Raw genomic sequence first — 26673 nt, 5'->3', positions numbered from 1 at the left:
GTTTTCCTGTTACAGACATAACACATTTGAACGGCTCTCAACCATCATTAGTATTCATTAGTCATAATATTAGTAGCACCACAAATTCACTGGAGATAAACATGTCAGGATACAAAGGAAGTTTTTCCCCGTTACATGTCTGTTTATGGAGAATCCATTTTGCTATTAAAATGAAAAATATAATTTCATGCACAGAAAGAGCTAATTTGTCGTGTCAACATTTTAGCTTTTTGTTCAAAGCAACATGCCATGTTTTGTTGGTACACCTAAGCTGCTGTGAAACAGTATTAAATCTTTAATTGATTGCTTTGGACTTAATAACAAAACCCTGCAAGACTGCTGCTATGCTCGTAAAACACTTGAGTAAATACTGAGGTACAGTCTCTGTACCTTCATCATTTGTCCTGTCAGAGTATTAGATTTGATTTCCAAGCATATTTATCTTGTAATTCTACTAATCAACCTTAAAATGAGAGTCTGACATAGATAGTACAATTAATTTATGGCTTCCTGGAGCTGACACACATGCAGACATACAAACCACACATACTCTCCATGAGGTGCGAGAATTGTTTGCAATCGGTTTCGCTACCCAGATTAATGAAACGGGTTGGCACGCAGCCTTGACTGATCCACATGTCAGAACATCACAAAACAGTAAAATAACTAATAAAAAAACATTAGCTTTTTGTATATTCACCACTTGTTTTTGTTTTTTTCTTAATTTCCATTAAACTGAGTGATGCACAGGCATGGTAAATTGTTTAATGTGCTCTCACCATATCCATGAGCATATTGACATGTGCTAAGCTAACTGCACTCATTTAATCTCATTATGACTCTGCGAGATGCTCTACTGGAACCAAAAAACCCCCACGCAAACTTCCACAGACTGCATATTACTATGCAGGAAAATTAGAATAATCCTCAGCGTTTTTCATTATGCATGAATTAGCGCCCGCTAATGACAGAATCCTCTCTGTTTGTCAGATATGTTGTCAACATTAATAATACTGCAGCAAGCTTTCACAGAATGGGATGACACGCAGCATTCACGAGCCTGTCAGACGTGATGTTTTTGACAAGTGACACGTTTCTGGCATTGACTGCGGGCTGTGATTTAAACAGGTGGAGAATATTTCTTGTAGAATTTGTCATCCTTGCTTGCAGCAACACTATACAACGATTTTCACTTGGTATAAGACTCATGATGTGATCTCTTGATGACCCATAAAGTACTTCCTTGAACACTCAACTGCTTTGCCGACAACCATGTACCAGAACATACACCCCCTCCCGCCTCCTTATCACAAGTACCAGATTAGTCAATATATTTGGTCCCTTATATGTTTCATGAATCACGTGGAGAATACAAGGACTCTGCCTTTAATGCTAATGCAGTCTGCTGTTACTTTAGCCTGTTGATGTGGAGGTCGCTAACTGCTGGACGAAACGCTGCAAGTGTATGGATCCTTTGATTTATTTTGTTCATTGTTTATTTCATTCTAACTAACGAGGTAGTTTATAAATAGTTGCATCCCCATGGTTCCTAAAGGTGCTCTTTGTCATGTGCAGAGGACAACAGTTCTGTCTCTTATTTTGACATGTTGTGGAAAGAGTGTTGTAGTTTTTTCTAAGTGAAGGGAGGGTTTGAAGAAAACATTCATAATTCTAGGGAGGGCCGTCATTTTTTTTCCCTTTAAGTAAAACAAGGTTTGGCTGTCCCTACCACCCCAGTGATTTTGCACAGTCCCTAGTTTATCAGTGCAGTATGAGAGCAGCATATTGTTGTTGTAGTGCAGATGAGATCTTGTAAGTATTGGTTGTGAGTGTTGGGGGCAGGGCAGGGCAGCTTTCCTGTGTAAATTAGAGGGTTAAGGATACAGTGTGGTGCCATGATCAAACAATTTATTGACACAAGATATTTGTTTAACAAATTCAATGGAGATGAGTGTCAAAGTTCATTTTTAACATTGGAACGTTTTGGTTTTTTTTTTTTCAACTAAAGGATCATTTACTTGCTTTTCTGGGAGCTTTCAGCCGCATCTCAGTCTTCCTTAGCAAATTCAGGTTAATCAGTTGTAGTGGAGATGACAAAAAAGTTTCATGCATACTGTAGCTCACATGATGATAACTGGGCCATCGCCATGACAACTAAAGAAACTCAGTTAGACAGTGAGATTGTTACTGAAAGCTCCAGAAAAAAGTCTTCCTCCAGTGACCTCATCACTCTGTCTATAACTCAGCTAAAAACACCTAACAGGCGTTACTCCTTTAACTTGTATTACTAATGTTTCCAACGGTGTGAAATGACTGGAGGAAGGAGTTCAAGGCATCTGAGGATCAAAGGACAACCTTCAAGTAGGAGGACTGGTTTCATGTATAGTTCTGAGGTCTTCAGGGGTCTGCACAGCTTCAGTGCTATGGCTTTGGGTCCCGTTTCATGTGATCCACATGGACAGCTCATTCTGTCTGCTGCTCACTTTGTTGTCCAGTTTTTTTGTTGTCTTTCATGCTTAAATAAATCCAGCCGATCACTGGTCTGCTGCTGCATCCCGAGGACTGACAAATGGCAAATTATTCAGCCAGTTTCCAGTGCCAGTGCCAAACAGTCGTGACCACCCAGTCAGGAGAGGCTCCCCTTGTCAGCTCTCGGTGGAATCTGGAGGGAAAGAGGCAGACATGTTTAACAGGAGCTAGGTTTACTCACATTCTGCTGTAAATCATGCATACCCAGCGTCTCCTCTATTGAAAATTAAAAAGAGTTGCAGAGGAGCATCTTAAATTCTTAGAAGTAGAAATTTAAATTCCTGAAGATGAAGGCAGACTTACCAACACTGACATTCAAACTAGGTTTTGCTTCTTGTTTCACCTTGAAAATAATGAGGTGAAGATGAAAATGGCTTCCTCATTCTGTCACACTGTTTTCTAGCCTTTGGGATAACATTTGAAGTGTAACAGGCTTTCTCAGAAGGGATTCTAGACCTGAAACAATGAGAGAGAAAATCTGGCCAACTAGATAGGTGGGCATTAGGTAGAATAGACCCCACCGTGTGGTCCAGCAACTAACTGGATTACTGATAGGAAATGGAAAGAGGCTTTAACTCTTACATGCACACTGGGGGTGAAATTATTTCCTCCTCTTTTTCTTACAGCAGCAAAACAATTCAGTAGTTCTTTAAACTGAAATCAGAGGGACTGAAGTGATGCACTACTACAGTTTCATACTGGAGTCTTTTATTTTTGGATTTTTTATTAATATGTAAGATTATTGGCTTCATCTGTCTGTTAAAGTAATGGCTATTTGTTATTCAGACATGGGTGTTCATTCCTTCAATGTTCATTATGGTTTTATTCAGACGTGAGAGGACATTTTTACTGAAAGAGACACAATATGTGCACAGTCTTTGGTCCCTGCAGAGTGGTGAGACCTTAAATATCAAGGAAGAAGCTCAGTGATATATTTTTAAGCCTTAATTAATGACCATCGTGTGAGAGGGACACCTGCCCCCTCTTCTCACTGTGAATCCTCCCTTACATTTTCTCATTATTTCTTAGTCAGAAAATTCTTCTCCCTGTTTTCCACAGTCAGATAATGACTGAGCACAGAGTGAAAAGATGTTCTGTTGTGGCTTTTTGTTTGCTCACATGCTGCATGTCAAGCGTTCTTCTCGATATTCAGAATATCATCCAGGTATAAAAGAAAATCTTAAATATAAAGGAGACAGCTGGAGCTGTCATTATTGTGATTATAGATCTGACATTAGAAGAATCTCCTCAACAATATTGTGTAATTTTCTCTGAACAAATGAGAGGATAATTGAGTTAGGACTCATTTATAGAGTGTTCTTAATAAGGACAAGACGTGCTTAATTTTCCTCTTTGCACGTTTGTCTTTGCTGGAGACTTTACATAAATTCAGACTTGTTCCATGTTGCAAGTGTTGCAGGTCCAACCCGGTAAGATTTCCTTCTGCTGTTTTACATGCATGACAACAGAGATTGTGAGCTACCAAAATGCAAATGACCTGCATACAGTCCTGTGCCTGACCACATCCTGTGCAGACACTGACGGATGTCTGAAGTTTCTGCTGCTCTACTGATGTGCTGTTTCCACTGTGGAGGCTGTGTAGACACAGCGTTAAACTGAATAGACTTTGTCTCTTCTATTATTTTTTCTAACTGTTTCACTGTTTCCTCAAGTAGGGATTTAGACATTAGATGAACTCACATCCATAAACACTTAAGAACATTTCTCCAAAATGATCCTTTCCACATAAAATTGGGTCCAAAAGTCTGAGACCACTTCCCCATACAAAGTCTCACTGTATATTTGAAAAACATGTAACTCGCCACCATCAGCTGTTGTGTAGCTGTGGCTCCATTATCCACTCAACGAAAACAGACCTGCCATATGTTAGAAAGCCCGCAGGTAACTTTGAGCTTTTGCCAACATATAATTATTCTCTCTCTAAGTAAATATTTGTACCTTTTTAATCGTGGTTCAACATACTCTATATGGAGAAACAAAGCAAACAGAGATCTTGGCACCAAACATCTGAGCAAATTAATGATCTAAAATGAGCGTAGGCACAAAGAGGCAGCACACACACTGCCGTGAGATAGATTTGAAAATGTCAAAGCTGACTGAGGGAAGATTTGTTGTAATCCACACTTTTGGACACATGGCATGTTTGCTATACGTATGCAGATGAGAAGCTCAGTGCTTACTCGTACACAGCAGTCGCTAATTTCTTTTGTGGGCTGCCGTCTTCACCAGAGGCCACTCTGAAGAGTTTTGTGCCCTCAGGGTCATCGGGGCCTTCGTGTGTTGACAGGAGCCAAAACCTCATGACGATGAAGCAGAACTTTCTACCTGCACAGAGAGAGACAGAACCAGAGTTAGCAGATCAGCAACATCCCATATAGCCACATATTCATAACTGATATCTGACATTTATATCTATAATCCTGTGTAATAAAAGCTCCTCTGAGCTGATCTACTTGTGCAGCTGAGGTTAAGTGTCTTGCCAAAAGACAGGAGTCAACAAAGTCTGACCCCAAATGACGAGCTGTCTGATCAGCGATGTCTAACTATTCTGGAGGAACAAAGTGGACAACACTGCAGGAAATAAAAAAAGAAATGATAAACAGCAGCTCTGACACTGAGGTTAGGAATTTGTGACATCCTCCTTGGAAGAGCATGAACAGTTTTATGACCTGATCCAAACAGGATCTATTTTTAAGAAGTAACTCTAACTGGGCTGTGGAGCAATTTAACTGGTTTTCTCAGGTTGTGAAAGACCTCGACTGACCAGACGGTGACCCTGACAGAAAGCATATTTCAACTAAAGTATCCTGAAACTTTCTCACTCAGGCTGTGTCCGCACTTTTTTAAAATGCATCTGTTTTTCTGCATCCACACCAGTTTTCATGCACCTAGAACGGAGACTACCGCGGTTGCATTGAGGTCTGGATGTGTAGAAATGGAGACCTTTTTAAACGATGATGCAGACTCCCTGATTGGGTCTTATCAGTCACAACTACCAGTGGTGAAAGCAGCATGGATAATCGATTACAAGCGTTGCTGAGCTTGTTGTTGTTGTCTTGTCTCGTTGTTAAATTCTGCATTTAAAAGCTACAACTGTCTTTTGCTCGTTCGTAGCATTTTCTGCAAATATCCAACTGCATGGAAGACAATCTGCTCCCTGTTTACTCTGGCCTGCACATGCCCAGTGTAACGAATGGTCATGTGATATGGGTTTCCAGGCGTGATTGTATGGATGGATGGTGGATCTGGACGGTTGTATTTTCTGTATGTTCTCAGTGTTTGAAAACTAAATGTGAAAAACTCACCATATTGATCAAAGACAACAGACACGTCCTCCGGAAGCACAAATATAACATCATCCATTGTAACAGCTAGCTGCCGCCTCTGAGCATCGGTGAGAGACTGGCACTTCTTCTCAATGTATTCTACCATCTGGAAGAACAAGAGAAACAAATCAAAACAAAACCTGACTAGTAATGGATTATAACTGATCGCGAGACCCTTGTGATGAATTTGGATGTGAAGTGGCACGAATGTATGACACTGGAACAGGCGATGATAAAACATTGTTTTATTTGAATATATGTCCAGCTTGTATGTGCATGTTTTGTTACCTCTTTGGACACTATCCCCCTCAGTTCATGGTATCTGCCACGAGACATCACGTTGGAGACGTGGATCAAAGCCTGGGACGGATGAGGGACAAGACAGGTGTTTATTTACCTGTATCATGGTCAGAGGTGTTCCTGTCAGTATAATCTCGTTTGTGGTCATGCTCACTGTGGGTGGGAACCTTTGTCTCTATCTTTATCCTAAACCAGCTGATAACAGGCAACAACAGGTCCATTTAGTTGCTTTTCTGGAGCTTTTATCCATATCCTTAAAATCTTAATCTACAGAATGTGTTTGTCAGTGCAGAGGTTCAAATTTCCATTTGTCCCCAGGCTCTTTAAGGACTTAAACATTTGAGCTAGAATAAAAGTGCAGTGTCTACAGTTCCACAATTTTCCACAGTTTCTGTTCCAACACATTGACTATAAAGGCGTCTGAAGTATAAAGTATAAAGGAGTCTTTTGCCTGTTTTCTACCTTTTATATTAATCTATTATTTAAAGTTATAATCTGAAAACTTCCTGTAAGTCTTGAAACTCCTTCCCTCCAGCTTTCCATCTATCTCATCTTAACTTTGACCTCTGAAGCCCCTCATGGTGGAAATGTCAAAACCTTCCCAGCTTTTCTTGATTCATTTACATTTGAAGAACCACAAGAAACTTTCAAACCAGCACCACGTAAACTAAAAGAAATGAAAGGGGATGTTTGGAGATGTCTGGAGCACAGACAGGGAAAGTTAGTAAGAGGCCTGTTGGTACCTGTAGTTACCTGTTTAACTCCTCTGTGAAACTCCTCGGAGTTCACATCTAACTCAAAGTACAGCTCGATCAGGTGCATAATGACTTTACACCGGATCCATGTGATCGGGTCCGGGATGCCCACCACGGAGACATCGGGCTGACCGGCGGAGCTCCCCGCCGGCTTGTCGGCTCCAGGCTGGGAGCAGAAAAGTCTGTGCGTCTGACCCACGAACACGACCCTCCGCCCGCAGAGCCCCCGGCCTTGCGCTCCGGGTTCCGCGGAGAAAGGGCGCTCAGGACGCGCACACACACCCGCCCACCGCCGGTGCACGACCGGCTGCCGCCTGCAGCCCGGGCCCCTCGTCCAGGCGCAGACCCCGGGCTTGCACGCCGCGAAGTCCCGGCACGCAGCGAGGCTGGCGATGCGCTGCATCACGGCGAGGAGGACGCGGGGTGACCTGCGAGGTTGGACCCGAGGACCGGGGCTGACGCGGCCTCCATCATCACAGCTGCCTTCCGTTCACCTTATGCAACTCACCCCATGATTTACCCACAATCCTCGAGCCCTGCCCGACGTACACACACATGATCGTTGCCTTCCAGTGCCGTTGGAAAACAGTGCTCTTCAAAGGATGGTAGTGGTTTTTCTGCACTTGGCATTTGTTTTTAATTTAAACTGGTGTTTTTCTTCCTAATGAATATATTTATATCAGATAAATGTGTTTGACTAATGGGTCGCTGCTGCAAACCATATCTCCCTCAGTTCAATAAAACAGTTGAAGCCGGTGGGATATTAGTGGGTGAGATGGAGTATGAGTTCAAATGTGAAAATATGCATTTGGCATTTTGTCATATTGCTATTAAATGCAAGTACAAACACATTATGTAGACTATACTTATGTAATTTACCAAAGACAGCAGCCTAATTGCAGCCTGTAAATGTCGCTAACAACCATTATATTACTGTTAAAGTAGATTTAAAAATTATTTTCAGAGTGACAAGCTGCTACTTAACTGATTTCAAATAATAAATAGTTTTGTGTCTGTTTGCCGGAACTTACAAGGAGCACTTGAAGGCATCAATGTGGCTTTACTGACAGAATCCAGTAGAGGGAGATAAATATCCATTTATCTGTCTCCTGTGTGTGTGTGTGAGTGTGAGTGTGTGTGTGTGTGTGTGTGTGTGTGTGTGTGTGTGAGTGTGTGTGTGTGTGTGTGTGTGTGTGTGTGTGTGTGTGTGTGTGTGAGAAAAAACTACAAAACAAACTTTAAGTGTCAGTGCGTGTATGTATTATTAACGGGATAAAAGAGAACATCTGAAAAGCCCACACACACTCACACTCACACACACACACACACACACACACACACTCTCACACACACTCACACACACACACACACTCACACACACTCTCACACACACTCACACACACACACACACTCACACACACTCACACACACACACACACACTCACACACACACACACACACACACACACACACACACACACACACACTCACACACACACACACACACACACACACACACACACTCACACACACACACACACACACTCACACACACACACACACACTCACACACACACACACACACACACACACACACACACACACACAGGGCAGCAGTTTCCGCCCAGGCTTTGTTTTCTGCGCAGGTGCCTAAAATGATTGTGCGAAAATGTGAAATTTGATCAGCGGACCAAAACATCATTAAGTCCCCGCTGTTCCCGGTGATTACAGGTCAGGTGATTTCTTCCCGCCGCTCGCTTCCCCCTCCTCTGCAGACACCTGCTTGCGGCCCCGCCCACCTGAAGTTCTCCCAACTAATTTTATTTATCAATAATTAGCGGCGCGGCTCTCGGTTATTGGAGACTGAAACCTTTCGCAGTAATTACGTGCGTCAGCTGAGGAAGCTTTTTACATCTGGAGCTGTAAATGCAGCAGAATATTAACGACTCCGCACTGGGTGGGATTAATTGTTGGAGAATCTGCAGATTAATGCACAAGTGAAAAAAAAAAAAGAGTTTGAGATCAGGCTGCTGTTTATTACACCATAATCAAGATTTCTAACCAGGTTCAGAGTGAGGAGGAGGAGGAGGAAGGAGGAAGGAGGGAGAAATGAAAGGAGGAATGAAGACAGACACAGGAAACAAAAGAAACTAAAAAGTAAAAATAGGACAAACTTCTTTAGATGTGAGGTCCCATTGAGTCCAGTGACGCCACTGCATCTCTGCAAAAATTGGTTTGTGGAAGTTTGATTAAACAAAACTTCATTAAAAAAATGCACAAATTTAAAATAATAAAGGGTTAAAGATTTTGTCATAGTGTCTCTGTACGTAGGTGATCATATCTGGTCCTCCTTGGCTGATGTTGTACTGGAGAGGTGCAGTTTTACAGATTTTACAGATCTTGTGGGCCTCTTGTCCTTACTTTTTTTTGCATGTGAATGATTAACTTGTAAACTGCCTCATGAAAAAGCCCAGTCACATACAGACGAGGTTTACTGACATTCAGAAAATAAGCATTTTGTATGAAATAACAGATTGACTCAAAGTCTTCAGTAATATTCAAACTGCCTTAAAAACCAGTTTTAACCCAGTCTGTCGATGATCCCAGCAGGACTGTGGCTCCCACTGACACAGAGGTCATGTCGTCTGTTTCGTTTTAAAGCTTTCAACAACCTGAGGAGGAGCTGACAGTCAAATATACAGGTACGGGGAGATTCTGATTTTCAGTGGAGTCACTGTCTTTTAATGAGATTATGAGTTTTCAGGCAAACGAGTTCAATAAAACGAAATGAGGGGGCCTAGTTTTTCTTTGTTGCAGTGTATTCTCTGAAGCAGCAGTTGGATCATCATCTGGGGAGATAACATTTACAGGAAACAGAACCAAACAGTTAAATGAGTAGTGTAAATGCTGTGGGAGAAAATTAAATCTACACGTTTTTTGGTGTCAAGTGAAACATTTCTTTAGTGGATGTGATGGCGCCGAGGCTCAGACCGCCAGTGTGTTATCCCTCCACTCTTTGAATCTTTCTCAATACATTGTTAAAGTGTTTCTCAGTATTTTCACTCTATAATAATTCAGGTTTATCTGCTGCACCCGCTGTAGGATGTGCTGCTCTGTGTCAGAGGCCTGTAGTGTAATCCAGAGTCACAGAGATGGTGTGTGTGTGTGTGTGTGTGTGTGTGTGTGTGTGTGTGAGTGTGTGTGAGCTGTAATGCTGCAGCCTGTGTCTCCACTGAGCTCTTTCCTCCGTTGAGCCACTAAAAGGCACTGTTGTCCACAGCCGAGCTCCTGGGAAACGACCACCGACAGGGATGAAGATGTCGTGTTCGACAAACCTCCAGAGTGTGTGAGGCAGGTCAGTGGTGGAGCAGAGGTTAAATATGTTTGTTCAGCGAGGCTCTGCAATATATCATTTTATGTTTTCTGGATAACATCACGCCTTTGAAGTAATTCTGTAAAGCAGATTTTAGATGTTTAGATGTAGATTTGCTGTCATCATAAATCAGAGCGGTCACGAGATAATTAAGAGGACCAGAAAGCAGACACACGTTTCATGACTGCATCTGAAATAACTCCCTACTCATTATATACTGCAACTTATTTACTGTCCCTTCTCAAAAATTCACACAACTAATAGGAAACTAGCATCTGTGGCATGTACACTGCTTTCTGTTAACAATCCCTCAGTGCATCTATAGATGTGAAAATTACAGTCTTATAACACTACACCTGGTTTCTTAGTGTCTGAAATCTCACTTTACTATAACGATCGAGTGTCTGTTGAGTGAGCGTCGAACGAGGGGGTGATTTTATGTTTCTATTTTCCCCAAATCTTCTTTTTCTCATGTAAATGATTAAATCAGAGAGGTTACAAATCGACAGTCATTTCATTGTTTTAAGGGTCAGAAGTCACGGGATGTTGGGAAGCATTGTGACAACATATAATATAAAGCATTATATAAAACTGATTCATGTGTTTTATGTCTTGCGACTTGTTTGCTCTGATTCCAATGTGACGGTTTTGAAAATGTTCCTCTGTGATGGTGGATTCAAAAAAAGAAGATTTTAGTTTCTGTTTTTCTTCATTATGTATAAAATAACTTGGTCAACTTTTTTTTCCTTTCCGCTGGAAAGGATAGCATGTTAAATCTGAAAATATGTTGTTTTTGTGAATTTGAATTTAATCTGGGCTACAGGTATTGGATTTTGTGTGTGCTGGCAGGGAGCCACACACAATAGCAGGCACAGGTGTTGACCAGGAAAAAAAAAGAGAGAGAGAGAGAAAAGGAAGAGACAGAAAGTGATTTGAATTATCATTGTAAAATGCATTTGGCATCTTTGCAGTGGAGACAGCTTTAAATACAACCACAAAGTTTTGTGTAAAATGGATGCATGGATATTTCCAAAATTAAAGTTTCTCCATTTTTTAATTCTATTTTTCTTTTTTTCTATTTAAGCTTTGACTCACTCTCTATTTCAAAATGCAAAGCTTGATCAAGAGTAGAGATATCTTTGACTTGAGCGCGGGGTAATGAGAGAAATTAGCACAAATGTTCTAAGTAATAGTTCCTGATTTTTTCACTCACAAATTATTTTTCAACTTGTTTTTGTATCTATGCATAAATTAAAAAATCTGCTGAAATTTATTATTCATTGGAGATGTGATTAATATGCAAAATTATGCAAATTAAGATGCAATTAGGCTCCAATTCTCTAGTGGAATTTTCCATTATAATTTAATACAAAGTAACAGAGTAATTGGTGTCACGTGTAATTACGGTTACTCAAGTGCACTTTCAGGCATGCAAATGATTCGCTATACATGTTGGTTATCCTATGCAAATATACCATGTGGTGTTTTAACAGGTTGAGGAAAACACAATGGGTATGTGTTACCCACTGGGGTTGGATCAAGGTAAAGACACCAGGGTGTTTTTTTTTTTTTTCACTGAGAGCAGTTGGAAAACTTTCAGCACTCAGATTATCACAAGTTAAGACTCCCAGTTACCTTTCTTTTATTTAATTTTTTTTCATTTTGAATTTTTGATGAATTGTGGAGAGACGCAGACTTTTCATCCATTACCAATTGATTAATGAGAGAAAACTGCTTTGGAAGTGACTTGGGAATCGTGTTTGAGGGGGAAGGAGGTGGTTTCCAACATGAAACTGTTGCTTCAGTTGACACAAATCACAAGAAGTGTCAGACCTTCACACCTCCACCTCCTCTACCTCCACCTCCGCCCCTCCTCGATTCAGTCAGAGGCTTTTCCTGTCCTCATTTACAACTGTGCCCTGTTTGATCAATGACACTGCAAATGTCACAAGCAATCGCAGAACATTATGCGCGGGGGGGGGGGCAATTACGGCACAGCTCAGTGTGACAAAGTTTGCATTTGGCGGCCGGGCGGAGAGAAGGAAGGCGATTATGTAATTGATATCTATTTAGATAGAATGAAAGTCCTGTAAACGCTCGGAGGGAAAAATGTCTCGCAGAGCGATTCCTTCTTGGGAGGCAAATTGATTTTAAATTGTTACATGGCTGGTTACATGTCCTGACATCTTGCTTTGCTCGCTCTTGCTCACACACGCTCAAGCACACACCCTCACACACACCCTCACACACACATACACTGTGGCATTAAAACCATTCACACAGATACACTAACTTGTGCACACACATTCATGCAGACACACACCCTCTGCTATTTGTCTTGTTCATGATCAATGCTTTGAACAAAGACATCCTCCCTCCCTCCTTGTGTCCCCCGCTACCCTCACCCATCCTCTCTCTCTCTCTCTCTCTCTCTCTCTCTCTCCGCCTCCACTCTGTATGCCTGCCTGCTTGCACAACTCTCTCAAAGAACATAATCCCTCAACAAAATGGAAACACAAAGGAAACTTGAGCTCAATCCTATAAACGCGCGGACACAGCAGACAATGCCTCCTCCCACCCGTTTCCCCCTATCCCCGTCCCCCTGCATCCCCAACAGCCATAAATGCCCCGTGGCACAGATCAGGCTTTATCAACCCTCCCTCCCTCCCTTCCTCCTCCTCCTACATCCATCCATCCATCCATCCATCCCTCCTTCCCTCCCCGATTAGTACCCCACCACCACCTCTACCCCGCCCGTCCCGCTGCTGCCGCCAGCGTCTCCCATACCTCCACATGGACCGCTCTCCTGCATCAGGAGGGTGGAAGGCCGTTTGATGATTTGGCTCATGCTTGTGGACAAATGTATTCAGTTCTTAGGCTTAGTCTTTCATCGGGGAGGCGGCGGCGAGCTGCTACATCTGCTGCTGCAAAGGTGACGTACAGATAGATGTTCAGCGGGAAGGTTCGAGCAAAGCAGTTTGACTACTTACAAGCTGATCCCATAATTTTGAGTCACCGTGTGTCTTCGTTTTGCAAGACGCTCACTTTGCTTCTTCCGTTTTCTTTGGTGTTTAAGCATTTTTTGACGCGCCACTCACTTGTCAATCAATCCACTGTGTCCGACTCCTTTATGTCTTTTTCTTCAGATTTTATTGGCTGATGATGTTCAAGTATTCGTAGGGTGGTGCTCTGCCAAAATGATAACTCGGTTGTTCTTTTTTTTTATCCCAAAGGTTGATGTTAGCACAAAAACACATTACTTTCTAGTTGACAGTTCTTTTCAGGAAAAACATATACTGAGTTTTTACAATGAGTTTTCTAATAGTGAAATGTGCGAATTGCACCCAACTAGTCCTGCAAACTAAACTACAAAATACCCTCATGGACTTAGTGACTGACAGGACGACAACATTTGTTAGCACTTTTCAAAACTGTTGTAAGTTTCTAGCGGTTTGCGCAACGTAGAAGCAGTTTTATTTTAGAAAATTCGGGAAAACACCATTGCGAGTGGTTTGTGTTTCTACTGAATAATGTTATGCAAATAAAGCAGGATTTATTTTCTCTCTATTGCATTTTTTAAATTCATGTGTTTCCATTACTCAAGTCCACAGTTTCACATTGCACATTAAGTAGGTTAATGGAAACTCACTGACTGTTAAAGAAAATATCAGTTTTAAGATGTGACAGTGCCATAGTTATGGTTAAAGCACAGAAACAACTTGATCAGGTTTAAGGGAGAGATCTCGGTTAGGGTTAAAGTAATTTGTTAAGGTTAGAGGAGCTTCAGTGTCATGGCTACAATAATAACTCGTGGTTTAAGTTAAGGAATGACTGTGAGTGTAGGTTGGAAACAGGAAGTAAACAGCAGTCTCCCGTCTGAAAATCCAGTGTTTTTTACTCACTTTGCAGCTCCATGATAACGCCCTCCTCCCTCCTGTCATAATAACTATGACCACTAGAGGGCTTTGTCATTTGAACACAAACGTGTAGTTTTAGTGCACTTGATGAAACGACTGATGTTATCCATGATAACCCGGGTCAAACGAAGGTTATCACAAAACACACACATACACGCTAAAGTGATAGTTCTGGTTATTTGATGTGGGGCTGTGTGAGGTACTCATCTATAGTCAGTGTATTACCTGCAGTAGATTCAGATGCCAACAAAAAAAAAAAACTATATTTGTTTATGTGCTCACTTTATTTTAAGTATTTCACCTCTTTATTTTGCCGTCAAACGTCCCTTTCCTTTGGAACGACAGTTTGTGAACAGTTGAGCTATCGTATTCCCACAGTGCACCTACACTTTGCTCTGATCTGCAGAGTAATACATGCACAGCATAACTTAAACTGTTCCAAAGAGCAACAAAACAAACATTAATTCTCATGAAGACGTCTGTTTGTAACTTTCTAATCACAAATATCCATCAGTTTACATCACGGAGCTCTTTGATGCAGTTGCTGTGTGCCCTTTACATACAATCACAATGATGCATGCAGCAGTAAAGATGTGAGCTAGAGATGCCTTGTGGCTTTTACAATGTAGGTCAGTCTCAGTTTCCACCTTTGAATTAACTGTTTTTTACCCGTTTGTTATTAGAGCTCAACCAAACCAGCGGACGCCCCGTGTTCTCTTCCTGGGAGCGAGTCCTGCTCGGAGCCGCAGCAGCACCAGAGACGGAGGAGCCCCCTGGAGGTGGAGGTGAGGTGGGTGAGGTTAGATCTACCCTGGTGGGAGGAGGTGATGGTGTAGAGGGAGGGGAGGGGGTTTTTTTGGCACCAGCACCGGGACTCTCTGCGACTGTGTGGTCTTCGGAGAACCACTTACCGCCCCCGTGCTCTTCTCCAGTTCCAGGCTCTGGAAGGTGAGGCAGGCTCCCTCCCTTCCTCCCTCCCCCCCCCCAACCTGCTGATTAAATCAACCCTACGCAGGGTTAAAGCGCGATAACGAAGGCAAAGTAGGCCACCTCCACTCGCTGTCACAGGAAGAGGAAGTGCCCTGGTGTACCTGCACTTGTGCTTGGCGTCTCGCTGGCGCTGCCGCTACAACCCTTTGCACAGCTGGAGACGAGACAGCGAGCGTGTTCAGATCAGAGAGCAGCAAGGCTCACGTGTTGCGTTTCCTGCTCCTGCGATCGTGTTGAGTGACCGTCTGAGGCCTGCACAACAAAAGACACACGCGGATGACGGCTCATTTCTGTCTCAACCGAAAATGCTAACTGCTCTTTGGAAGTGTGGGTATGATCATCTGCTTATTACATTCAAATAACAGCCGGCCTGAAACTGTCATTTATATTCTGCCTTTCATACCTCTAACCCAAAATACTCTCTCTTTAACACCTCACAAGCAAAAAGTCACATTCAAAACCATGAATGTGTGTATAACTTCCCTTTGATTAAGAAATTAAAAAAAAATAAATAAAAGTCAGGTGAGTTGTTGCAAAATGTGTTCACACATGTGGCTCAATAATTAACCTAAATCAATTTGGAAATTTAGCAACCAAAGTAGTGGAAAGAAAAACAGGTTGGGATTATTATATATATTTTCCTACATTTAACATGCCAATGAGCAAATCCCACAAACATCAGAGATCTGGAATGGCGAGTCCTTCTCTATAAATTCTATAAATGTCTGGTCTCTTTTCATGGATTACTGTCATTTGCCATCCGCTATTGTGAGCTCCTGCCAGGCTGGCTTGCCATTTCTGGGCCTGTGTTTCCAACCTTGATATATTTGCCAAATGAATATTTGAAGCTGTAATTAAATTTATCCCACCTCTACACCTTCTGTAAGACGGCCACCTTGCACATTTCTCACATGCCATATTTCAGCTATTTTTTGTGTGTGAAAAAAAAAAAAAACAACACACACACACACACACACCACAGCTTGTTGCCATTTTTTAATGATTTGGAATGAGGATATTTTTACAGGAATAAATCTGATTTCAGGACATTCATAATGGGTCCTGCTTACATATTCAGACATAAATACACACCGTGTGGTGAGAGGAGCCTTCAGAGCTGTCACTGGCTCCATAAACAAACTTCATAAAATGTCAGTAAATATGATTTTAAAAAAATAGAAGAGAAAAAAAGATGAAATTATAGCAGAATTTAATGCATTAAGCAGAGATCATGTGCTGCTCCTGACAAACAAGTTACTATTTCCAGACAGCTCAGAGAAGGCGCTTAAAATCAGCATAAACACAATAAAAGACCCCCTCTCATTAACAGATTAACGTGTCTGCTGCGTTTTTTTTTCTCATATTTGAAAGGTAAATCTATAAATTGGTGTAATTTGTGTAGTTTCGACCGGAGAGCAGGTCATGTTTTATTTAATGATGCTCAAACTGTTGTTCACCCTGAGACACGAGGCCTCGACGGATGCAAGAAACACAACATCTGATTAATTCATGATCAGCCACAAAGCTGCAACATGGTATTTGTTGTTTTTTTTGTTTTTTTCAGGACCACTTTTGCGCCTCATAAGCAGATTTATGAATAAACAAAATCAAAAACACATTTGGAGAGCTGAAAGTTACGTAATATGTTCTGAGAGAGGATCCTCTGAAGAGGATTTTATTAAGCAATGAGGCAAGAGGTCTCTCCTTTAAGCAGACTTTGTTTTCATGGTGTATTCTTATTTTTTTCAAATTAAAATTCACTGGTTTGTCTCCTCACGCTCACAGTTACCTAGTCCATCCTCTTCCTCTCCATCAGAGGATCTAACGTCCCATCATCACCCTCCTCGTGAATCCTGTTAGTTACACTTTAAAGGAGCCCACTCCTGATAATTAAAACCTCCAAGCCTCCCAATAATTACCACTGGTTCCCCTGCACTTTTGAATTGCACTTGTGGTGACATAATTCATTAGTGTTTGTCCAAAGAAATGATTTAGAGGCTTTAAAGTGCTCCTCCATGCAGAATAGCTATTAAAGCAGCCATATGCACATATGCTTGGAGCGTTAAACGGTTTGTTGAAGTCAGTCGAGGTACAAGGGATGATAAACATAAATTATGACTAATACACTGCACCAGTGGCTTTTCGAAAATAAAAAATTACTGACACAGGGAAACCACTTTGGATTCACCGCCGCAGTGCCGCGGCCCCCCTCATCTGTGTGTGCTGAAGCGAGGATGTAGGAAGCACAACACAAACGGCTCGGGCATCACCTTGAATATTCAGATGGGTAAGCTAATCGTTTATGCCTGGATACACCATTGTGATTACCTGGCTCCTCTGGCATCACTTCTGAGCTCTCTCAAGGCGACGCAGAGTGCCTTTTGTTTTCATTTGCCTCCATTAAAAAAGTTTAGACCACACAATGAGACTTTATGACTGAAGTTCACAGCATAAATTCATACCAATAAATGTTATTTCCTTTTGCTTTAACAACCTGTGATTACTGTGCAAAGTGTAAACAATTCAACGTTTTTTTGGTATTTTTTTGTAGACAAACACCTCCTCTGAGGAGTGTGTCTTGAATGACAAAAATGGAAGGATGATGTTACCACCTCACAGCTGGTGCAAATGAGCAAAATTTCAGTGACTTTTACACCAAATCTGTCACTTAGTGCATGTTACTATCTGTACGTGGTTTTCTTTCTTTCATATCACATGAAAACAAAACACAATATCTTGCCAAACAAAATTTAAACATCTTCATCTTGTGTTTTTTAAATGTTTTTATTTTAACTATCTCTGGTGTGAGCCTCCTTATGGAGATTATGAGAGTGAGACAGACCATTAGCCCTGGTTAATACAGCCTCTAATGTTAATTAGGGCTTTAACAGAAAATGAATAATAACTGAATAAAAAAGAAACACATCTTCCCTGGTTTCAGCATCTCACATGTAAGAAGTTGCTACTTTCCTGACAGTGAACTGAATATTTGGGGGGTTTAGACTGTTTGGGGAATGATTTTTGTCATATCATGGACACAGAGACAATGATCAGCAGATTACTTAAAATAATCTCTAGTGTTGATGGAGTCTCACCTTTGCCTGCTGATGTGCGTTTCGCTTCCTGTTTTGCACCACTTGCAGCTTGTTCAGCAAATGACTGCTGAATGTGGTTTTCGTTATTATTAATGTTGACCCGTCTTGCTGCCCCAGCACTCACACCTACACTGTGAGAGGCTCCGGTTCACTGCGAACAAGGCCTGATGTATTACCATACACCCCGCATTCATCACTTTGTTTCCCCTTTGTGTTTCTCCTTTTTTTAAGGCAACGGCAGGAATTATTAGAGGCTTAGCACCGAGAGGCCCCTAAGTAGCTCTCGGGGTGTAAGCCGCTCTCCCAACTCAAGGCCAACAGCACTCTGAGCCCCCAGCCCCATTGAGTGATAATGTACATGTCAGCAGGGACATGCAATGATCCCTCACTTCTCCATGCTAAATGATCATTTTCTTTCTTACTCTCTGTCTTTCATTCGACAAATCCACTCCCCTAAAAAAAAAAAAAAAAAACTCCCAGAAAATATTAACATGCTGTTGAACAATAGTCCTCAGAAAGCATGAATCAGCAGATGATTCCCAATTCCATGCACACAACAGGGGATTGTATTCAGGCTGTGTGTGTGTGTGTGTGTGTGTGTGTGTGTGTGTTAGGGTGGGTGGAGGGGAGCCTCTGCTAGCACCGACACTCCCATCCAACAAAATTCCAAACCCCCGGCATCAGTGCAGAGCTTATGATCTGTGGGAAAGCCGAGGCGAGGTGCGCAGCGGCGGAGCACCTCGCCCGAGTCTCCAGACGGCCTGATTTGGGAACGCCGTGAAATCCGTGGCACCTCTCCTGGCTTCCTGGCTGAACGGCTGCCATATCTTGTGATGGACTGAGGCAGGAGAGAGCGAAGCAGCCAGGGATGAATACGGCTTAATCTTTACCCAGGCCACATGTGTGTGCATGATAACATGGTTGCTTTCTTCCTGTGCAGGGTTATTCTTCGCCAGCTGCCAGGTTAGCTGCCTCGCACAGCCGTGTTTCGCTGCGATATTTGCCCGCTGTAAAAAGAACTATTGCACCTAAGGTGGGGGCTAATGCATGTTTTTGGAATTGGCGGTAATTCCTGACACATTTCGAGAGACAGATAGGGTGTCTTATAGCAAATGACAATATATGTAAAGACACCTAGTACCCCCCCCCCCTTAATATTTTATTTGTGTGGGGCCTCCTTATGCTGGGGATAGAGGCTATTTTTATAATTAAACGGCAACGTTGTGATCAAAAGCAGCGAGACATGCAGCAAAAATACCTAAACACACATTTAAAGTGGGGCTGCAGGTCTGTAGACATAAGGAAAATGCTATTTTTGCGACATAAGATCAAACCAGGTTCCTATACAGAGGAAACAGAAATGTAAATGTGTCTGCGCTAAATGATTGTTAATTTTTCGGATTTCCACAATTTACAGGCAACAAAACACATTAAAGCAGATTTATTCCCCATTCTTTACCATTTTTTATGTCTGGATTTATGTGTAGTGTGTGTGTGTGTGTGTGTGTGTGTATGCAGGTGCTGTTTATGCCATACATTTTTCTATCCTCTACACAGGCTTTAATGCAATCGCTCCAGCAGCTTGGTGTAAATTTCCCTCCTTTCTTTCCTTCTTTCCTCCTTTTTCCCCCTCCGCTCATCTGCCCAGCGACACAAAGCCCATCTATTATGATTGCATTACCATAAATGATTTTATAACATCTGCTTGTCAATAATTATCGTACAAATTCCCGTGCCCTCTGACCCGTGCTCTGAATGAACCCCAGGTGTAAGGCACTGTTGGGCTAATGAGTAGCTCCACGCTAGCACATTGTCCCCACGTCAGTGCACACAGCCACCCAGCCACTTCAATTAGAGGCTGGCACACGCCTTAATATTAGCCCAAAATTGAGGAATCATGCGCTAATTGAAAACATTGCATTCAAGAGGAGGCAGGCTGTAAGTAAATGGTGAGGGTATTTGATCTAATACCAGGAAGGATGCACCAGTGGTTGTTCATTGAGGTTTTTTCAAAACTTAGTTTCTCTTTCTGTTTTGTTTGTTAATAACCAGGCGGCAGTAATGAGAACAAACAAATAGAACAACATTAATACTACATTATTATAGAGGGAGTAATGTGATGTTGAAGCAGCATTTCTGAGGTTCAAGCCTACCTGAGCAAAAGTACTAGTTATATTTTTGAAGGTAACAGTTAATTTAACCCCCCCACTCAGAATATAGACAATAAATGTGTTGTTCATAACACACAAGAACTCATTTTAATGTAGCTGTAAGCAGAAATAAGGACAATGATAACTCCTGTGAAGCATCTGGTATATAGACAGCTGAAAAATAAAGATACAACATAAATTATTATATAAAATATTTCTTCATATATTATATGGAACAATAGGTATTTATTAATTGCATTAATCTCCAATGTAAGTTAAAAAAAACATCATCTGTGAGACGTGGCTGAAAGTTCCTCGGAAATCCAGTAGGTGGATCTTTTAAGTTAAGAATATTTTGTGAAACCACTGTTTCCTGAAGTCTAAAATAAATCTTAGAGTTAAACATGACACATTTATAAATAGTTTCAGAGCTGCCTGTGAATGAGTTATACATGTGTAATAAAACAGACCATAAACACTGTAATGGATTTGTTAATGTGTGTGATCACATGTGATTCATTTTCATGACAGCTCTGTTGTTTTGTGTTATCAATTATTCATTAATGTTAATACACCAACTACAGATGCTTCAGAGGAGAAGTTTTAATTCTTGACAATTACATTTACACATTTCCAATAAACACTTGACTTTACTTTATGCCTGCTTTATTTTCTGTGTTATAAACAATATTGTTTATATAAAAGTGTGTATATACAGCTTATAAATGCAAAATAGAGAATTTGAAATATACATTTTATGCTACTTTCTGCATAATGAACAATGACCAACATTTTCTGATATACATTGATTGTGTGTCAGAATTAAAAAAAATAAAATAAAACCTAATGATAATAATAATAATTATGATTCATTCAAACATCAAAAATGGGCAGTTTAACATAATTATTACTCAGATGTAATTTTAAGTAAAACCCAATATTACCCATAAAATATTTGGGCTTTTCTTTGCCACCATAGAAAAATCAGTATGTACAGATGCTAGTAACGGGACAATGTTAGTGCATAAAACATGAACTAGTCAATTACAGCAACAGGAGTCACTGTGATTCCCAAAGCGCCTCACAAACTCCTGCGTATCTGCGGAGTGATCTGTAACTGAGGGAGATCTTCGACGCCACCAACTAAATTCTCCTAATAACAAAATTAAAACAAATACACAATATCACTGATGCCACACGCTCACATTACAAACCGTTATTCAAGTGCTCACAGACACTGAGGTGCATCAATCTGTTACATAAGTGTGTTTCTCTACACTGAGCAGCAGTGTGGCTGCTCTATAGCAGACACAACTGCAATGTCAGATGCAGTCCTAATTGAAAAGTTAATTAACTTTTTGAAGTCCTCAGCTGTCATTCCTGCAAATCAGACTCCAGTCTGGCCCCACGAGACCAACTTTATATCAGTCTTAATGGCTGGGGACCCTCAGCGTGGCTACATGGGAACATTTGGTCATTTAAAGTACCATTTATAGAGTATTGTTTAATTAAAGTCGAATTAAGAGAACTGTATGCAGAATTTAATTTCTGCTATGAATTATTGTCGAAAACAGAGTGCAACTCAGATAATCAAACTTTTCATTATCCTCGCCTCCCTCCTGAGGTAACTCCGCTGCTCCGCTCCACGTCTTTGTTGATGACTCCCAAACCATAAATGAGAGGAACCTACCCACAATGCACTTCATATCTGCAAGTTTTTTCCTCACACATCTACTTCCTTCTGTCTTTTTTTTTTTGTTGTTCTTGATGTTTTTGGACAAACGAAAGCTTCTACTTGGCGTCACGTCTGCAGCAGATAACAGTCAGAAAGTGTTTGTATCAGTGATTTTTGAAATTCCACAGACCATATGAGGAACGCCACGAGAACCTAGATGGTCTGTGGGTTCCCTTGAGTACCTCTTTGATATTAAATCTATATCAAAATAAACCAAAATAATCTAAGAAAGTGAAATTAGCAGGACGTGGACACAAATCAGCAACTTTTTGGGCAGTTTTTTAAAAATTTGATTTTTTTTTTTTTTTTTTAAGTGTGAACCTTTTTTTGGAAGTGAAGATATTTTTGAAAGGTTTTTGAGAGTTATTTTGCTTTTATTTGACAGCTTACAGTGTGGATAGATTTAAGGTTATATGGGAGGAGAGAGCGGAGGTGGCATACAACAAAAAGTCCCTGTTAGGAGTCAAACTGGGAACATTTCAGTTATATAGTCAACCACAAGAGCACCAGACACCCCCATCACCAGCTTCCTTTAACCTCAAATTGTTTGACAAAACCTTGACAGAGTGACAGAACCTGAAAGTGTGTTATATATTGTCTTTGGCTTATATTCTTTTTTTTTTTTTTTTTTTTCCATCAGCTCGTATTTATTAAGACATATTGTTTCCTTCCTAATAAAACTGTGGCACAAATAGGTGTACGGGACATCATTAAAAATAAAAGTGCTCTTACATTATTGCATAATTTTTTCTACTAGTAAAGAAAAAAAAAACAGCAAAAAACTATTATCTATTATTATTTATTTTTTGATAAGCCATTATTTTAAAAGTCTCACCGGTTCCCATCATTTTCTAAACGCGACCTGATATATAACTGCGTATTCACAGGAACGTTCCCGGAGTGAACTCTCGTCGTTTGATGCTGTATCTAGATTCACCTATAGAGTCTGTAAGTGAGTGTTCAGCAGATCAGCGAAACACGCGCAAATGTTTGTCCGAAGTTTGCCAATAGACAAGCGTCACACGCAGCACACGTGGATGATGAAGTTTCTGATAATGACTCATGAGTTTGTGCAGTATCTGGATGATTATTCTTCTCCTTCTTTCTGGAAATCATCAGCAGCTTCTGAACTCAAGCCGTCTCACAACATTGGCCATTGTCTCTTTAATTAATTCCAGTTTTCTCTTCGAAATTTCTTAAGAAATGATTTTAAAAACATGAGTTTTGAGTTGTCAGAGCTGAAACTGAATAGATTTGTCCATCCACCACTTCCACTTCCACACCCTGACTTTCCACTCAATGATAAACTGTTTCCTGACACAGTTTGTCTCCATCACTCAGTCTCTCCGACACACTGCTGCCTCATATTAAAGGTTGTGTGGAGACGGATCCTCCCGCGTTGTTTCTGGGGGGTCAGCACAGGTTTAATTGATTCTCCTTCTCCCTCCATCTCTTATTAAGGCCACAGGGAACTCCTAATTGGCCCTCCCCCGTGGCCACTTGGAGAAGCAGGCAGACGTGGCCCCGTAGACACTTCTGTCGGTCCTCAGGGACGATGGCAGATAAGAGATTCACGCCGACTATGTGGCTCCGTGGATCTGCTTCTTTAGGGACGACAGTCTGATGTCTGCCTCCGTCGCCATCTGGACACGAGATTTACTGATGAACCGATCAGGACCAGAGAGACGCCACGTGATTTTTATAACACCTCTGTTCAGACTGGTGTATGTGTGTGTGTGTGTGTGTGTGTGTGTGTGTGTGTGTGTGTTCTTATACCTCTATCTTTGTGAGGACCAGTTTGAGTTTTAGACTTTGGGGGTGAGTTTTGGAAACTGAGGATGTTTTTGTGGTGAACACAGGTTTAGAAAGTGAGGGACACAAATGAGAAACAATTCTGGAAAGTGACGCAGCAAAGTTTTTGCGAAGTGTGGACGTTTTTTGGAAAGTGAGGGTGTGTTTTTTTGCAAAATGAGGCCATTGTAGGAAACAGTTTTTGAAAAGTGAGTACAGTTTGAGGAAGTGCAGAAATGTTTTAAAGTCAGGAGCTTTATGAAAAAAGTTGATGTTTCTGAAAAGTCAGACTGTTGGAAAGTGAAGTAAGGATATATATACATATATATATATATATATATATATATATATATATATGTATATATATATATATATATGTGTGTGTATATATATATATATATATGTATATATATATATATATATGTGTGTGTGTATATATATATATATATATATATATATATATATAATTTTTTTTTCTTTTTTTAAATGGATCTGTACATTTTTTGGGAACATTTTGGAGAGTGAGGACATTTTTAAAAGAGAAGACTTTAATATTGGAAAGAATATTGGAATAATGTGTACATTCTTGGAAAGTCAGAACATTTTGATAAAGGTGCAGATATTTTAGAAAGAGTGTTGTCTTTGGAAAGAGCTGATTTTTTTTTAAAATGGGATATTAAAAAAATGGTGGCATATTTGAAAAACTTGTAATTTTTGAAAACTAGGAGCATTTTTGAGAAGTGAGGGTTTTTCTGGAGACATGTTGGGAAAGTGCAAACAAAAATGTTTTGGAGGGTGAAGGTTTGCTTTCTGGGTTGGGTTTAAAGGTTGAGGTTTGAGGCTCAGAAATGCATCAGTGAAGTCCTCACAAGTCGAGAAGCACAAGGGCGAGTGTGTATGTGTGAGAGACACAACGACAGAGACACAAAGAGAAGGTGTGGGATGATTTAAAGGTCGTGTTTGTTGTGGGCTTGGCATGTGTGTGTGTGTGTGTGTGTGTGGGTGGGTGGGTGACAGTGAGGCTTAATTAGGTTGTAATGAGAACATTGTGTCTGAAAGTTTGTTAATGTAGATGTGTATGAGTGTGTTTCATTTGGAGGTAGTGGCAACTGTAAGTATAGTGCGTTTGTGTGTGTATTTGTGTGTGTTTGTGTGTGTATTTGTGTGTGTGTGCAACACATGGGAGATGTAAATGCTGGTGTGAGCAAGTGTGTCTGTCAGTTGTCTTTGTGTGTGTGTGTGTGTGTGCTTGTCTGCCCTTGTGTGGAGGGACATTAGTGTGTGTGTGTGTGTGTGTGTGTGTAACTGACCTTGAAGCTTGTTGCTCAGAAGCAAAGATGAACAGATAGGCAGCAAGCTTCACCTCAGTTGTTCTTCTTTTTTCTCGCTTCCCTTCAACCACAAACACTCAGAAGAAAATGTTCCGTTTATTCCAGATCAACCTGCACTTCACTCAGTCTGTGCATCCTGCCTGCGCTCGACGCAAAACCTGCACGTTTCCTCGAATATGACATTTAAAATATTTTTTGGGTAAAGAGCTGGAAGGTAGTGCAGGATTATTTTTTTTTTGTCTGCCTCTGGTCAAACAGTTTCACTTTTCTCACATTTATAACCTGATCAACAAGGCGACGGCGAGAAAAGAAAACGGTTTCACAAGCACAAGCTGAGATATTCTCACGGTGCTGAAAGACACAGGACGCACAATTTTTACAGTAACTTGAATAATATCAAAACATTCGCGCTAATGTGACTCAACAAGTGTCCGCGGCTAAAACTCTGTCTCTCAGTCTCTTTGTTGTGGTGTGTGTTTTTAAATGAAATGCCCCAAATTTACCTGAAGCACTCACCACTTTTTCTGTTTCATTTTTTGTAGACCATCAAACGGAAATCAGTCGAGAATAAAGGTTTTCCATCGTCTGTTTTTACATCTGCAAGACTTTTTAGATAATAAAACACCTACTGTTTATTGTGGTTTAAATATCTGTGTGAATACAGTTACAGTAAAAAGCGCAAAAGGGATCCTTCTCGTCTCAGAAGATATCGCGCGAGGAGACATCCTGTGCACAAGAAAAAAATCATATCAAAACTCGCCAGTCATAAAGGCTCTAAAACCACAGTGAAGTTACAACTGTGCAGGAAGAGCGGAATTGAAAATGAATCAGGCGTGAAGTTTCACAGCGTGAGTACAGAGAAATCACAGTGGATTCCAGAGAGAGCCCTGGAGTCAGGATTAGCGTTTGAAGGCTAAATGGTGTTATCGGTTCTGATTAAGGAGCATGTACGTGGTACTCACTCCACCTCTGAGACAGCCATGGATGTCAATAGGGCTAATTGGCTCATTAGACCAGGTATTTAACCGCTGCTATAATCATTCTGTGTCATCACTTAAGCCCTGGTGAAACGTGAGGGGCTCTGGCGATTGAATACCCCCCTAACCTCTGAAATAATCTGAGGTAGGAGTTGGAGAGGCTCCTCTGACAGGAGGAGTGCAGGGTGACTCCTGATATCTTTTTCACTTTTTTTTTTTTTTTAAGGGAATTTTACTTTTTCAGGAAATAAATAAAAAGGTAGAATCGACCCAAACAGCAGTAAAATTAAACTCAACTTTATTTGGCCGGCTAGTTTTCTAATAACTGTGGAAATTTAGCTAGAGACACCAAAGCATCACATCCAGATATTTCCTGGTTGCAC

General features: G+C 41.0%; 2 protein-coding genes across 6 annotated transcripts in view; one reads left to right on the top strand and one right to left on the bottom strand.

The window, feature by feature from the left end:
* Nucleotides 1–26673, top strand: part of efhb (EF-hand domain family, member B) — a 47019-nt gene that overhangs the window by 7983 nt on the left and 12363 nt on the right. The window contains exons 14-16 of one of the 5 annotated variants that reach the window (XR_011686758.1): nucleotides 9542–9633; nucleotides 10212–10286; nucleotides 14905–14961. Coding sequence is in view for 2 of the 5 variants with exons in the window: in XM_071470108.1 (XP_071326209.1) it covers nucleotides 14905–15006; nucleotides 15154–15252 (201 nt within the window). In the remaining 3 variants the exon portion in view is untranslated. Of the gene's footprint in view, nucleotides 1–9538; nucleotides 9634–10211; nucleotides 10287–14904; nucleotides 15007–15153; nucleotides 15389–26673 lie in introns of those variants that run through there. The other 4 variants (XR_011686757.1, XM_071470108.1, XR_011686759.1 and 1 more) reach the window with 4 other exon arrangements.
* On the bottom strand, nucleotides 1892–7486 carry LOC139613454 (m-AAA protease-interacting protein 1, mitochondrial). The gene is made up of 5 exons (XM_071470112.1): nucleotides 6930–7486; nucleotides 6165–6236; nucleotides 5856–5982; nucleotides 4731–4875; nucleotides 1892–2662 (listed from the first exon to the last, which is right to left on the bottom strand). Exons 1-5 carry the CDS (start codon nucleotides 7332–7334, stop codon nucleotides 2578–2580), a joined length of 834 nt encoding a protein of 277 aa, XP_071326213.1. The 5' UTR covers nucleotides 7335–7486; the 3' UTR covers nucleotides 1892–2577.

Source organism: Trachinotus anak, unplaced genomic scaffold (assembly GCF_046630095.1).
Source record: "Trachinotus anak isolate AG129_WGS33_773 ecotype Australia unplaced genomic scaffold, CSIRO_AGI_Tana_v1 ptg000032l, whole genome shotgun sequence".
NCBI lineage: Eukaryota > Metazoa > Chordata > Actinopteri > Carangiformes > Carangidae > Trachinotus > Trachinotus anak.
The sequence above is the reverse complement of the archived record's forward strand: the minus strand, read 5'-3'. Positions and strand labels throughout refer to the sequence as shown.

What these genes read in the sequence shown, in the direction of transcription:
- LOC139613454 (XM_071470112.1), bottom strand. Translation starts at nt 7,334, where the DNA reads ATGCAGCGCATCGCCAGCCTCGCTGCGTGCCGGGACTTCGCGGCGTGC. An exon ending in TGTTGTCTTTGATCAATATG is followed by an intron (nt 4,876 to 5,855) that starts GTGAGTTTTTCA and finishes CTCTCTGTGCAG; the next exon opens with GTAGAAAGTTCTGCTTCATC. An exon ending in TTAGCGACTGCTGTGTACGA is followed by an intron (nt 2,663 to 4,730) that starts GTAAGCACTGAG and finishes CTTTCCCTCCAG; the next exon opens with ATTCCACCGAGAGCTGACAA.